Source organism: Eleutherodactylus coqui, chromosome 8 (assembly GCF_035609145.1).
Source record: "Eleutherodactylus coqui strain aEleCoq1 chromosome 8, aEleCoq1.hap1, whole genome shotgun sequence".
In the NCBI taxonomy this organism is placed as follows: domain Eukaryota; kingdom Metazoa; phylum Chordata; class Amphibia; order Anura; family Eleutherodactylidae; genus Eleutherodactylus; species Eleutherodactylus coqui.
The window spans coordinates 209,843,105-209,858,845 of record NC_089844.1 but is presented as its reverse complement, the minus strand read 5'-3'; the positions used below and the strand labels follow the sequence as shown (position 1 = coordinate 209,858,845).

Here is a 15,741-nt window from a genome sequence, read left to right as displayed (position 1 = left end):
TCGCTGGGGTAGAGGCGGGGGCGGATGGTAGTACGGAAGAGCAGGGGGAGCAGGCAGTCAGCTGGGTGACAGAAAGAAGGAGGGATAGAGGGAATAGATCCAGGGAGGCTGGTCCTGAACTGGCACAACCCAACATGTCTGCAACGTTGGCAGATGAGGGGGATGCCATTACAGAGCCAGCACTGCTGCAGCACGACACGCCCTCTGAACGCCAGGGGGATGACTGCTCCGGTGAGACGGGGACGGGGAGCGTAGGGCAGGCTAGACAGGTCCTAGTGGTGGGGGACTCAATTATTAGGGGGACAGATAGAGCAATCTACCATAAAGACCGGGATCGTCGAACGGTGTGTTGTCTTCCTGGCGCTCGAGTTCGACACATCGCGGATCGGATTGACAGATTACTGGGAGGGGCTGGTGAGGATCCAGCAGTCATGGTGCACGTTGGCACCAATGAACAAATTAGAGGTCAATGAAAGGCCCTCAAAAATGATTTCAGGGACCTAGGGTCCAAGCTCAGGGCGAGGACCTCCAGGGTAGTTTTCTCGGAAAACTGGAGGCTGGAGGAGTGTTTAAACTAGGGACTGGGGGGGGGGGGGGGGGGGGGCAAAATGAGTAATAGTGGGGTAGCCAGTGTAGATAGCGACCTGGGTCAAAGAAATGGGAATGGGGGGGTGGGGGGGGGTAGTACAGTTAGAAATGGGAGGTCAGCCATAAGTACGAATAGCAACAAAACGAATCTAAAAAACAAAAATAACGATATAAATTGTATGACCACGAATGCACGAAGTCTGATTGGTAAAGTGGGTGAGCTTGAAGCGAGAATGACTGATGAGAGTTATGATATAGTTGAAATAACGGAAACATGGCTTGATGATAAGTGTGATTGGACGGCGAATTTACAGGGGTACAATCTCTTCAGAAGAGACCGAAGGAACCAGAAAGGGGGAGGGGTATGTCTGTACGTCAAATCGAACTTGAAGCCGAGGCTACGGGAGGATATAGGGGTAGGAGACGAACAGGTGGAATCTCTGTGGGTAGAAATACAGGGAGGAAAAATAACAAAATCCTGATAGGGGTCTTCTATAGACCACCAAAAGCAACAGAAGAAACTGAAGACCTACTACTAAGGCAGATAGAAGAGGTGTCAAACCGCAATGAAGTAATCATCATGGGGGACTTTAATTACCCAGATATAACATGGGGAAATGAGACCTGCAAATCTCACAGGGGTGATAAGTTCTTGAGAGTAATTAAAGACAATTACCTGAACCAACTGGTACAGGAACCAACAAGAGGGAGGGCCATTCTGGACCTACCGTGTTTCCCCGATAGTAAGACACCCCCGATTGTAAGATGTAGGCAGGATGTCGCTCGCTCCTCGTCCCCGGCGCAGCATTGCTTTCTGAATGCGGGGCTTGAAATCCCCGCCTCCAGAAAGCTAATACACACGCCGTCAGCCAGTTACAGCCATTCAATGACAGCATTGAATGGCTGTGATTGGCTGAAGGCGCACGTGGCTTCAGCCAATCACACTATTCAATGACATCATTGAATGGCCTGTGATTGGCTGAAGCGCTAAAATCGTACAGGGAAAAAAACAAAATATGCAAAGATACGATCAAAACTGCCAAGGAGGAAGCAGAAAGACGGATCGCCAAAGAGAGCAAAAACAACCCGAAGCTATTTTTCAACTATATTCATAGCAAAAGGATTTGCAGGGAGAGCGCTGGCCCTTTAACAAATAATGCAGGGGAAATCATTGAAGATGATGGAGGGAAGGCAAATCTATTAAATTGTTTCTTTTCAAGCGTATTCACAAACGAAAAGGAAATGTCACACGAGATACAGGGGAATAAAATAAACCCCTCGCAAAATATGTCATATCTAACGCAGGAGGAAGTGCAGAACAGGTTAAAGAAGATTAAAATTGATAAAATCGCTAGGCCCAGATGGAATACACCCAAGGATACTAAGGGAACTAAGTGACGAGATAGCTAGGCCGCTATACCTAATATTTCTAGACACTATCAAGACCGGTGTAGTACCATTGGATTGGCGCATTGCCAACGTGGTTCCAATTTATTAAAAGGGGTCCAAAAGTGAGCCTGGAAACTACAGGCCAGTAAGTCTCACTTCAGTAACGGGAAAAATATTCGAGGGGATTCTGAGAGACGCCATCGATGAGTACCTCAAGGAGAACAACGGAATGACTCCTCACCAGCATGGATTCATGAAGGGTCGCTCATGTCAGACAAATCTGATCAGTTTCTACGATGAAGTAAGCTCTAAGCTGGACCAGGGAGAATCTATTGATCTTGTATATCTGGACTTCTCTAAAGCCTTTGACACCGTGCCACATAATAGGCTAATATACAAAATGAGGCAGCTCGGATTGGGCGAAAACGTGTGTAAGTGGGTAAAAAATTGGCTCAACGATAGAAAGCAGAGGGTGGTAATAAATGGTGCGTACTCTGATTGGACCACAGTCGCTAGCGGGGTGCCACAGGGTTCAGTATTAGGCCCCACTCTGTTCAACATATTTATCAATGACCTGATAGAGGGGCTGCACAGCAAAATATCAATATTTGCAGATGACACTAAATTATACAATATAATTAATGCAACGGAGGACAATGTGCGGCTACAAACGGACCGAGATAAGCCGGGGGCTTGGGGGGGGGAAATGGCAAATGAAGTTCAATGTTGATAAATGTAAGACTATGCACATGGGCAGGAGAAAGTCATATGGAAAAGGATCTGGGGGTATTAGTGGACTATAGACTAAACTGGAGTAACCAATGCCAGTCAGCTGCTGCAAAGGCAAATAAAGTTTTGGGGTGCATGAAAAGAGGTATAGGGGCGAGGGATGAGAACATCATCCTCCCACTATATAAGGCACTTGTCAGGCCTCACATGGAATACTGCGTACAGATCTGGTCACCGGTGCTCAGGAAAGATGTCACAGTGCTGGAGGGGGTTCAAAGAAGGGCAACTAAACTAATACATGGAATGGGAGGACTGGAATACCCAGAGAGGCACCAAAACTGGGATTATTCACCCTGGAAAAAAGAAGGTTAAGAGGCGACCAAATATCCATGTATAAGTACATGAGGGGACAATACAAGGACCTCTCCCAGGATCAAGAGGACATCCGCTACGATTAGAGGAAAGCAGGTTTCATCACCAACATAGAAAGGGGTTCTTTACTGTAAGAGCAGTGAGACTGTGGAACTCTCTGCCTGAGGAAGTGGTGATGGCAAAATCCTTAGAGGAGTTTAAAAGGGGACTTGATGTCTTTCTGGAGAGGAAGGATATAAATCTAAGATTATTTGTTAATCCGGGTACACAGGCAGGTAGGAACTATTAGGGGTTGATCCAGGGAACAGTCTGATTGCCATTAGGGAGTCGGGAAGGAATTTTTTCCCCAAAAGGGCTAATTGGCTTCTGGCCTTGGGGTTTTTTGCCTTCTTTTGGATCAACAAAACAGGAGGCTAACAGGCTGGACTAGATGGACATTGTCTTCATTCAGCCTTACGAACTATGTTACTATGTTACTATGTTACTATGTAGAAGCTGATCAGATTGGTCTGACATGACCGACCCTTCATGAATCCATGCTGGTGAGGAGTTATTCCGTTGTTCTCCTTGAGATATTGTACTTTTAGAGATTGTTTTTTTGTATATTGGGACGACACTGGCAATGCGCCAATCTAGTGGTACAACCCCAGTCTCAATGGTGTCCCCAAATATAAGAAATAGCTGCCTAGCTATCTCATCACTTAGTTCCCTTAGAAGCCTTGGGTGTATTCCATCTGGGCCCGGTGATTTGGCGATTTTAATCCTCTAACTGGCTCTGCACTTCCTCCTGTGTTAGGCATGCAATACTTAGTGGGGGTTCGTTTTATTACCCTGCATCTCCTGTGACATTTCTGTTTCATTTTGTAAATACCATATTATATCCGGATAATTCAAGTCCCCCATAATAATTACTTCAATGTGGTTTGACGCCTCTTCTATTTGTCCTAATAACAGGGGTTTTCTATAGGCCTCCAAAAGCAACAGAAAAAACTGAAAACCTATCAGAATTTTGTTATTCTTTGCTCCCTGTATTTCTATCCACAGAGATTTCACATGTTCATTTCCTGCACCTATATCTTCTTATAGCTTCGGCATTAAGTAGGATTTAACGCACAAACACACCCCTCCTCCTATCTGGTTACCACAGTCTCTTCTGAAGAGATTGTAACCCTGCAGGTTCACCGCCCAATCGCACTTATCAGCAAGCCAGGTTTCCGTTATTCCCACTATATTCTAATTTTCTTCAGACATTCTTGCTTTGAGCTCACCCCCTCTACGGATCAGACTTCTTGCATTCGTTGCCAAACAATTTATACAGTGGTTGTTATTCTGTATTTTCATTGTTCTACCATGGGTCCTATTAGCTATACTGCCAGTTCTAAGTGTACTAACCCCACGTCTAAGTGTACTAACCCCACCTCTAAGTGTACTAACCCCACCTCTAAGTGTACTAACCCCACCTCTAAGTGTACTAACCCCACCTCTAAGTGTACTAACCCCACCTCTAAGTGTACTAACCCCACCTCTAAGTGTACTAACCCCCATTAAGAAACACTGCACTCCATTATTCAACAGTTTTTGGTTCCTCCCCTTTAAAGAAAAGATTCAATTTGGAAAATCCATTTAAAGTCAGGTCTCCCCATGTGTAAAAAAAACAAACAAAACAGCTTATGACTCACCACTCCCTGTTCCCCCAGCTGGCGGATCTGGGTCTTCATTGTGATGTATTGGCTGCAGAAGCCTGTAACGTCCCCTACTCAGGCTTCTGCAAACAATACGTCAGAGTGGAGACTAAGAGCCACTGGTGGGGTACGATCTGGGTGCATGGAGAAGTATTTGCTGGTTGTTAATTTTACACATCTGGGACCTGATTTTTAAAGAAGTGATTTATTTTTGGAAAACCCCTTTAAAGGGATTGTTCAGTTGTAAACTATTGATGGCCTATCCTCAGGACATGTCATCAATAGTAGATCGGCAGGTGTCCATTACCCGAGACCCCTGCCAATTAGTGGCTTGTTTGTTTGCCAGTAAGCTCATGCACTGAGCTGAATTCTGCAGGAGGCAGACAGCACAGTTCTTACTGTAGTGGCCAGGTTTGGTATTGCAGGTCACGTCCTCACTGAAATGAATGGGAACTTGGCCTGCAATACCAAATCTGACCATTGCAGTAGGAACGGAGCTGTCTGCTTCCTGCAGAAATCAACTCAGTACACTGGGCCAGTGAACAGTTGATCGGTGGAGGCCCTCGAGTGGCAGATCTACTATTGATGACCTGTTCTAAGGACAGGCTATCAATACTTTACAACTGGATAACCCTTTTTTAAGTAGATAACTTTTGATACCTACAGAGTTCCCCCAATATTAGTGGCTGGATAGGAACAGGAGGTTATGCTTGTATAGGATAGCCTGCTCTGAGTTTTTTTTCTCTAACTGCAAGGATACTTGTACACTCTTGACATTGTTCTTGTGGTACGACCCAAAGTCTTGCATCTCCTAATATATATGGTCTTACTTCCTCAGAACAGGAAGATTTTAAAAGAAACAGTAAAACCTATGAAACATATGAAATTACCAAGTATCCTATCGGGGACTTTTTACTTTTTGAAAAATTCTCCAACTCTTCCCAATCTTCCTTTTCTGCCAGTGCGGATATCTTCAGCCACCAATACCTAAAAGGCGGAAAGAGATAATAGAGAGAAACTACATGGCACTAGTCTGAATCACCTGTCCAGCAACACGTGTACAACCAGGCTTTGTGCCAACAGCACTTCTAGACTGCAGGCCTTCATCCCATAAAGCATACCTAACTCTTCGTATGGCTTCTCAGAGTAAGCGGCCATGTGGGTACATGAGGAATAACACTTTCTGGCCAATACAGGACTTGCTTGTAAAAGGGCCAGTAAGATGTAAAAGGGGCAATAAGCAACAAAAAAAAATGTAAACTACTAACACAAGAAGGCAGTGAAGCAGCACTGAAAAGCTATAAGGAAAAATGTCAAAGACTAAAACTAACCCTAAAGGGTTCTTCAATTACATAAATAGTAAAAAGAATAAATCTGAAGGTGTTAACCATTTACAAATCTTCCCTCAATACCTAATAGAGGTTGGTAAGTAAAAAGCAAATCTATTAAATAGGTTTTTTTTCTCCAGTGTATCCACAGAGGAAAATTAAATGTCATGTGAAATGCAGAGTGAGAAGTTAACTTTCCATTACCGGTCACCAGTCTAACGAGCCATTAACACAAACCCATTATTGTTCAAAGGCATTTCAGCGATAATTGTTCAGTGTGAATGCGAACATTAAAACGGCGTTAAATACGCGTGCAAAAAGCAAGAAGATCCAAATACACAGAGTTTCAGTTTGAAAATGCTGTGTATGTTACGGACCGAAACGTCATACACTCGTGTGAATGAGCCCTAAATGCAACTACTCATTAGCATGACTATGGCGCTCTATGCACTATGATGGCATTTTCTCCCCTTCCCCCTATTTAGTAGCACCGAGTTAGAGTGCTAGTGTGCCGGGGTAGTGCTGTCAGAGTTGTGCCACCACTCTCCAGTTGCTAAATACAGCGGTGTGGAGGCGCACCAGAGTTTACAATAGAAGATGCTGATGCTACCAGCTCCCTGTGCTGGCACCTTCACCTCTGCCACGCACTCTGTGCTATGGGGTATCACTGCTCCTACTATAAGAGCAGGGAGACTATGGAGCTCTCTGCCTGAGGACATGGTGATGGTGATCTCGCTAAAAGTGCAAGAGGGGTCTACACACTTTTCTTGTGTGAAACAATGTTACATGTTCAAGTCACTGAATACTTCAGAAGGGTCGGTGATCCAGGGAGTTATTCTGACTCCCAGATTAGAAGTCATGACAATGTGTTTTCCCCCAAAACCCCATGCGGGTTGTATGCCTTCCTCTGGATCAACATCGCAGGAGAAATGGCTGAACTAGATATCTAGGCTCGTACTCCCTCATGGCAGACCTGAGGTCCTTGAAAAGGTTGCAGGCTGTCATGACTTCCGGATGGCTTCTTGCCATCTCACTGTGGGGCAGGGGAGTAACCTCCAAGCCGGACAGTGTCAGGACCGGCTGTGCTACCACATGGCAGCGGCAAATTTAAAATGCCGGCCACTGTAGGCCTGGCTGTGCTACCACATAGCAGCGGCACATTCAAGCACCAGCCATGTGGTGCTAAACACTGTGTCTGCATTCAGAGAGCCATCCGGTGACAGAACCGGCCGTGCTACCGCATGGCAGCTGCGGCACAGTCAAGTGCCGGCCGCGCGGCGGACAAACATGGCGGCTAGAACTGACAGATGACAGAGGCATCAACACAGAAGACTAACGGCAGGTAATTTAACTTCCCCCTCCAGTCACAAGACAAGTGTCTCCAGAAACCGAAGGGTTACTTTAAATTAAATTGTATCAAAATTTACTAAAATGGGTACAAAAAAGCGCATAAAATCTCACATTTCCCGCTTAACTAAATTACCTTTTATCAGGAATTCTAAATTCTTTATAAAGCTGCTCAGCTTTCTTCTGCATCCCGTCTAGAATCAGGTTATAGATGGTTTCATGTAAGGAGTAGTCCAGGTAAGGTTTGTCAAGCTTTTCTTGTAGAGAACGCTGAATTCTTAACAATTTGATCTGATCTTCTGTCACCTAGGAGTAAGATACAAATTAGTTCTGTACACCAAAACACAAGATGTAATGTGTGCGAGTGCTGGAGTAAACCAGAAGAGAAGTACTGATAGATGGGAAGATGCTAGGGGCAAGTCGTAATGTGCGGAGTACACTGGGGGCATACTCTGGGAAGATGCCTCTAACGAGTGCCACTAGAAAAGCTCTACAGAGGCATGTGTCCACCATAGGCTCCTAAGGCATAACATAATGAATGTACTACATGGAATGCTTCCGTATGGAACAAAACATACAGGATACGTTGCTGGAGCTACCCCTAGGAGGCGTACATCAAGCCTTATGGCTTCACAGGGTAGAAAAGTGGAGCCAATCTAGAAGATACGCCAACAACCGGCCATGGAGGGTGTGTGAATATTGATTGGAAGATTAAGGGGACAACGGCGAAGCGCCCAAATAACTGTATCTTAAGACGATCGTTAATGTCCAACTTCATTTTTATTAATTAATACCCAACAGACAGAAGGTGTTTCAGAGCTGAAAGCTACACGGGGTTGTGTCTGAACCTTCTCGGAGAGCGGACACTCTGTGTATCCCAGTGATCACCCGGTGTGACCGTGTGCCCCGGCGGAGGGGAGGAAGGGGCTTTCAGCCATGAAATGCGTTCTGTTTGCTCGGTATGAAGCCAGTCGCAGAAACACAACTCCTTATTTGGAGGTTTGTGCAGTTCTAAGTTTTTACTCTACCACTCAATATCCACACCCTCCATTGCTGGTCGTTGGCGTGTCATCTGGATTAGCAGCACATCAGGGATTTCTCCACTTTCTACCCCCTCAAGCTATCAGACTTCATGCATTCCACCCGGAAAAAAAGTCGCTCCAATGTATATCTCAACAGGATGACTGGAAGCCTATAGATACATTTGACGTAAGCCTGGTAGATCTACCAGTGTACATGGCAAAGGCAAACTGCAAATGGTGGTCTCTAAGGTCCCTCAGAATCGGATTGTGTTTGTGCGCTGCCACTCCATGCATCACAACAGCGGTGCTGGAGACCGCCAAGAGTGTGAACTCTGCAACAACCGCCGCCCCCGGTGACATGAATGAAGCGGCAGATGTGGCGTGGCAGTTCCACTCATGCAGAGGTCTTTAGGACCCCGGTCCTGGTGATCAGTGGTGGTCCCAGTGTCCAGACCTCCACCGATCAGCAGCCACAGCACAGGGGCTAACTCTCTATCTTGGCATACTCCCTTTAAGCTTACCCAACCGTTCTCTCACCTTCGCAGCCAAGTCATTTTTTGCCTTATTGTACTCATCGACGGCGTTCTGGAGCTCCGCAACCCGGCCTTCAACAGTCTGTGCAAACCCATGAATATGGTCAAAATATGGGAAAAACAGAAAAATCACGATTATGTCAAATGCACAAAGTGGAACAGTCAATTACATTATTTATTTATTTTTATCTAAACAGGCGATGTTAAAGGGAGTGCAGTAACTGCAAGTGCAGCTCTTATTAAAGGGGTTGTCTCCTTACAAGACAAACATTTTTAATGGCTGGGGAAAAAAATATAAACAGCATATACTCAACAGTCGTATGCCCCCAGGGCACAGCCGAGTGGCTCCCGTGGCCCCCATCACAGACACTGGTAGCTCCCGCCTGTTCCCCACTGCTACCCCCCGCTCCACCACTCTGCCCCCCCCCCCCCACATTCCAGCGCCCCCCGAATCTTTTCACCCAAGTAGTCAGGTACTCGAAAATAGCGATGCTCGATTGTGAAATCGCCCTTAACGAGTACGTTCACTCATCTCTAACTGCAATGCATTATTGCTTCTCATAGTGCTCAAACACCATGGCAGACCCGGATGCCATTGACCAACTGCTATGGCAACCCCATCAGCCCACTGCAATTACTTGGAGGGCTGATGATGTCACAAAGTGTGCGCTCTCACCCTCTATGAAACCTTTAAATGCCGCGATAAACACGGATCACGGCAAAGAAGGGGTTAATGGAGGGGATCTTCTTTTGAGCCTGCATCATCCAAAGGAGGTAAATATATGTCCATTTGTGGGAACCGTTTCCCAGCCAGTATGTACATTTACACCCTGGGGTGAGAAGGGGTTTTCCCCACTTCTAGCTATTTTACTGCAGGAAGTAGGCAGCTCCATACACAGCATAGTGGCCAGAGTTGAAACTGCAGCACAATGTATGAAGCTGTCAGACCCCCTGGATGAAGCTAAAGGTGAAACGTGCGCGGCGGGGCACTATATGCATGACTCTGGGATTGGTTGTGCCTATTGTGGGTTTATATCAGCAGGATTTACTTTGTGACCTCTTCTATGTGTGACCTGGAGGGATGGAGTTCCCTTGCATCGATGCTGCATTTCCTTTATGTTCTGTTTTTAAAATTCTTTTATCATATTTGTGATTCTCCATAAACTATTTTTTTACTGATAATTTTCTGCGGTCCGGTGCTGGAGATTTATTTTTGGGTTTGACATGTGGAAATCAGTATCCTTAAGTCTACCCCCCACCCCCAACATCATTCAAGGATGCAAGTCTAGCAAGGCCTGGACAGCAGCAGAAGAGTATCTTTTGTGAAGACCCCCAATGTTGGGGATCATGCAAGATCTTTTTAATCCAAATGAGAACTTTTTTCCAATTTTTTTTAACCAATCTCTTTTTTTTAAAAATGACAGTCGTGCAGAACTTAGAAAATTAACCCCTTAGTGAAGACCAATACGCCTTTTTACTGATGGGCTCTAAACCTGCACATTCATCTTTTTAAGGCAGTGGCTTGGCGGACTACTGACGGCCAGACTCCTGCTCTAACTGCCAAAAGCAGAGAAACCTCAGATCCTGGCAGATTAACCCCTTACATGCCACAATCAATAGTAACTGCAGTGTGTAAGCTGACAACAGGGCAGAAGGCTCTTTTTGTCACCCATCAGCAGCCTGCAGAGCGACTGCAAGGTAGCAATGGATTCCCATGGCAGCCAGAAGCCTGACAAAGGTCTCCATGTCTGCCATGTAACTCTGCCTATTAGACCCCGCCGCCCGCAGAGTCCAATAGGCTGCTGTCATAGGCTTAGTAGAATGCCAAGGCCTTCCTCACACAGATATTTTTGTACTGTGTTTAGTGCTGCCTTTTAGGGGGTTCGCTAAACGCTGTACAATGCTCCCATTCATTTCAATGGGGTCTGTTCACACAAGCGCCATCAATGCTGCGCTTTGACAGCGTTGCATGTCCTATCTTTGGCAGTTTACAGCATGCATCGCCCATTGAAATGAATGGGTAGCGTTAGCAGCACTGCTGAAAATGCAGCACAACTTGGTACCACGTTGTGGGCAGCATTAAACACCGCACTAGCTGCACTATCAAAAAAAGTTATACTCACCGATGCTGTCCGGTCCCTGGCGCTGCTTTCTGGGGTTGGTGCACTTGTCCGAAGATCTTTTGCTAGTGATAGGGTTTGCAGACCCCGCCTCCAGCAAAAGATTGCTCTGATTGGCTAAACAAGTGCCAAATCACAGTCAGTGCTGGATGCACCAATCACTGCCATTCAATGAATGAATGGCTCATGGCTCAGCCAATCGGAGCAATCTCCTGCTGGAGGCATCGTCTTGAAACCCCGTTACCAGCAAGAGATGCTCTGCAGGCACAGACAAGTGTCTGGAAGTCTGCAGGGACCGCGAACGGCGCCAACTAGGTGAGTATTTGAATTCTTTTTTCAGCTTCCTTGGCTGCATTATCAGCTGTGCTCATAACGCTGGCATAACGCACGCCAGCGCTGCTGAAATCGTGGTAAACCCGCAACAGACTTTGATTCAAAATCTGCTACATGCAAACGTACCCTTACAAATTTAATTGATTTCTACATAAATTGTTAAAAAAAGGAAGCTATACTATAAAATCACCTATACTAACTAAATAGTACAGATGATTGCAACAGAAGGGGTTAATGCGTATTAGGGCTTAAACATGACTCTTCAAACTCCACGGTACTGCACCAACCAGAACCGCGCCTGCTAGGTGAGCATTGTTTTTTTTTTCTATGTAGTGCAGCTAGGGCTTATTATCGGGGAAACACTGTAGGCCCTGCCCTATCTTTCTAGCACGTAGCATTAACGGGCGAGAATGCTGCTAGTGAAGACAAAACCATTGGAAGCAACGATTTTTGAACCCTGTCCATCCGTTTCAGCTCTTATTTCGTGCGGTTTTACACACGGTGTTCTCTTAATCTCTCCATGGTTATCACAATAACAGGGAAGAGATGTAGCGCTGACATGCTGGAAAAGTTTGTGCTTTGACGTCATTGGGGCCGGAACCAATCAGGTCTTGAGGACAGCACCCCACAGCCTATTAGTAACAGCCTGTTTTACCCGGTGTGGCCGCTATCATCAACGCAGTGGCTGACATAAATTTACGTAGCTGCTGCACAGAGCCGAGGCAGCAGGGACATAAATTTAGCGCTGGTGGACACAAAGCGATTAAAATGTAAAAAGATCCCCTGATGGGATCTAACCTACAAAGACAGGAATTAGGTCCTACCTGAAAATACCTTTTCTTGGACACCTGTTGGGACAGGAAGCGGAAAAATACAAAAGGTAACTCCCACCACCGGCTCACCAGTGTGTACCAAATAACTACAGTGACCCGGCTTTGCTTAACCAATCATTTTTAATACAGCAATCATAGTACAATACCTTACTTCACGTAAAAATAACTCAAGGGGAGGAAAAAGCCCCTATGCTGTCAGGATGACTTCAAGAAAAGGAATTGTCAGGTAGGACCCAATTCCTGTCTTCCCCTCGTCATCCTGACAGCATACACATGGAGGAGTGCCAACAACCAAGGGCTTTAGGGAGGGACCACTGCCTGTAGCACCTTCCGCCCAAAGGCCATATCACGGCTGGCCCCCAGGTCCAGGCGATAGTGTTTAGTGAAGGTATAAGTGCTCGACCATGTGGCAGCTCTGCAGCTCTGGTCGGTTGTCGCCTGGGTTCTCTCCGCCCAGGAACAGGCGACCGTCCTAGTGGAATGGGCTCTAACGTTGCCCGGGAGTGGCATCCCCTGGGATCTGTACACCTTTTCTATGGCCCTCCTGACCCAACACGCTAAGGAATCTTTAGTAGCGGCCCCTCCTCTGCGTGGACCCTGAAATTGAATAAAAAGATTGTTAGACTTCCTGAAGGAATGTGTGACCTCCAAATACTTCAGGACTGCTCGTCTAACATCTAAATTATGGAACCTCTGTTCCGTGGTGTTACGGGGTTCCTGGCAGAAGGAGGGAAGGACTATGCGCTGTTCTCTGTGAAAGTCTGTGAGAACTTTAGGTTGGAAAAAGGGGTCAGGTCTGAACTCTATTTTATCTGGGAAGGTGGTCATATATGGAGTCCTAATAGAGAGGGATTGGATCTCCCCAATCCGTCTAGCGGATGTGATGGCGACTAGGAAAGCTACCTTATAGGAGAGGATCTTAACGGATAGGTCTTCCAGGGGCTCAAATGGGTGTGCGCAGAGGGCCTGTAAAACTAAGTTCAGGTCCCATGGGGGCATGCTTTCCCTTACAAAGGGGTGGAGTCTGACTGCCCCCTGAAGATATTTCCTAATTAGCCTATGGTCGCCTAAGGGGGAGTCGAAAAAGGCTCCAAGGGCGGCCACCTGGACCTTAAGGGTACTAGATCTTAGCCCCATATCTAGTCCGTCCTGTAGGAACTCCAATATCTTGTTAATGTCAGGCTGTTGGAGGTCATGGATACTATGCCCCAACCACCTAGAGAAGGTATCCCAAACCCTAGTGTATATATCTCTGGTGGATTTTTTGAGGCTCTCGCATAAAGTAGTGGTAACCCTCCCTGATAGGCCCTGGCTTAGGTATTTTACCCGCTCAGCTTCCAGGCCGCCCGTCTGAACTGTCGGACCTTTGGGCATATCAGGGGACCCTGCTGGAGGAGGTAGTCTCTCTGCGGCAGATGTAGAGGATCCTGTGTTGAGAGAGCGGCCAGGAGCGGGAACCAGGGTCTCTTGGGCCAGAATGGGGCTACCAGGATAACGGAGCCTGGGGACCCCTGAATTTTTCTTAGGACCAGAGGGATCAGGGGGATGGGTGGGAAGGCGTATGCAAGGTCCCAATCCCAAGCCTGGGACAGTGCGTCTATTCCCAGGGAGCCCCCATCTGCTCCCCTGGAGAAGAACCAGGGACACTTGGTGTTCTCCCGAGAGACGAACAAGTCCACCTTTGGTGTCCCCCATCTTTCTATAATTAGCTGGAATGCGTGTGGATGTAGAGTCCACTCCCCCGGATCTATTTTTCTGCGGCTGAGATGGTCCGCCATGGAGTTCTCTGGGCCCCTTACGTGGAACGCTGTGACGGAAGGTGTCCGTTGCTCTATCCACCCGAGAACTTTCGCCGCCAGGTCTTGGAGACGGGGGTTCCGCGTGGATCCCTGGTGGCGAATGAGGGACACAGTTGTTACATTATCCGAAAAGATCTTAATTAGAGATGAGCGAGCGTACTCGGAAAAGCACTACTCGCTTGAGTAATTTGCTTTATCCGAGTATCGCTGTGCTCGTCCCTGAAGATTCGGGTGCCGCTGCGGCTGACAGGTGAGTCGCAGCGGGGAGCAGGGGAGAGCGGGCGGGAGAGAGGGAGAGAAAGATCTCCCCTCCGTTCCTCCCCGCTCTCCCCTGCAGCTCCCCGCTCCATGCCGGCACCCGAATCTTCAGGGACGAGCACAGCGATACTCGGATAAAGCAAATTACTCGAGCGAGTAGTGCTTTTCCGAGTACGCTCGCTCATCTCTAATCTTAATGTGTCTACCCCTGATCTCTGTCTCGAGGCCCCGAATGGCCTTCCAGACAGCGCAAAGTTCTTTGTAGTTGGAGGACTGCGTGGCTTCCTCCCGGTTCCAGCCCCCTTGGACATAATGACGGCCTAAGTGGGCCCCCCAGCCAGTTGCACTTGCGTCGGTAAAGATGGATACTGGGGATGCTGGGTACCAAACGGTGGCTCTGGCAAGGTTGGTAATGGACATCCACCACTCCAAGGAGGACTTTATTTTGTGGGTAAGGATGACTATCTGATCCAGGGAAGCGGGCGATTTATCCCAGTTGCTCAGAATGAAGTCCTGGAGGGTTCTACAATGTAATTGGGCCCAAGGGACTACCCCGATGCAAGAGGTCATGAGGCCGAGGACCCTCATGCCTCTCCTAAGGGAGACTTTGGTGGTGAGAGAAAGTGCCCGACACTCGTCCAGGATCGCTTTTTGCCTTTCTAGGGGAAGGGATGAACACTGGCGGTATGAATCCAGAATCACTCCCAGGAATTTTTTCTTCTGTTCAGGCAGGAGACTAGATTTAACGGGGTTGATGATCCAGCCCAGTGATTCGAACAGACGGAGTGTGAAATTGACCTGGAACCGGAGTTCTGAGGCTGATCCTGCTATGATCAGGAAATCATCGAGCAAAGGGACGATCAACACCTTTGTTAGTCCTTAGTGCCGCCACCATCTCGAACACCAGTTTGGAGAACACCCGGGGTGCGGAGGAAATCCCGAACGGTAGGCACATAAACTGGAAGTGAGCGACTGACCTATCCATCACCAGTGCAAATCGCAGGAACTGCTGGAAATCTGTGTGTATAGGGACATGGTAGTAGGCGTCCTTTAAGTCCACGGTGGCCATGACGCTATCTGGTGCGATTAAGGGGATTGCTGACCGCACCGATTCCATTTTAAACCTTTGATATGAGATGGATTTATTTAGGACTTCAGATTAATGATGGTTCTATAAGACCCGTTGGTTTTTTTAAACGAGAAACAAGGGGGAGTAGCACCCCTTGAACGGTTCTTCTGTGGGAACCCGAGTGATGGCCCCTAGGGACAACAGCTCCTGCACCCCCAACTGGAGGGCCTGAGCAGACGAGGGTGACTGGCAGGGGGTGACCACGAACCTCCAGGGAGGAGAGGAGGAAAATTCGATTTTATAGCCTTCCGAGACTAGGTGTAAGGCCCAGGGATTGGA

General features: G+C 47.3%; 1 protein-coding gene across 1 annotated transcript in view; it reads right to left on the bottom strand.

The window, feature by feature from the left end:
• Positions 1-15,741, bottom strand: part of VPS16 (VPS16 core subunit of CORVET and HOPS complexes) — a 105,989-nt gene that overhangs the window by 8,908 nt on the left and 81,340 nt on the right. The window contains exons 20-22 of the mRNA XM_066577288.1: positions 8,995-9,072; positions 7,572-7,741; positions 5,651-5,747 (exon numbers count right to left, since the gene is read on the bottom strand). Of these exons, the coding sequence (XP_066433385.1) occupies positions 5,651-5,747; positions 7,572-7,741; positions 8,995-9,072 (345 nt within the window). The remainder of the gene's footprint in view (positions 1-5,650; positions 5,748-7,571; positions 7,742-8,994; positions 9,073-15,741) is intronic.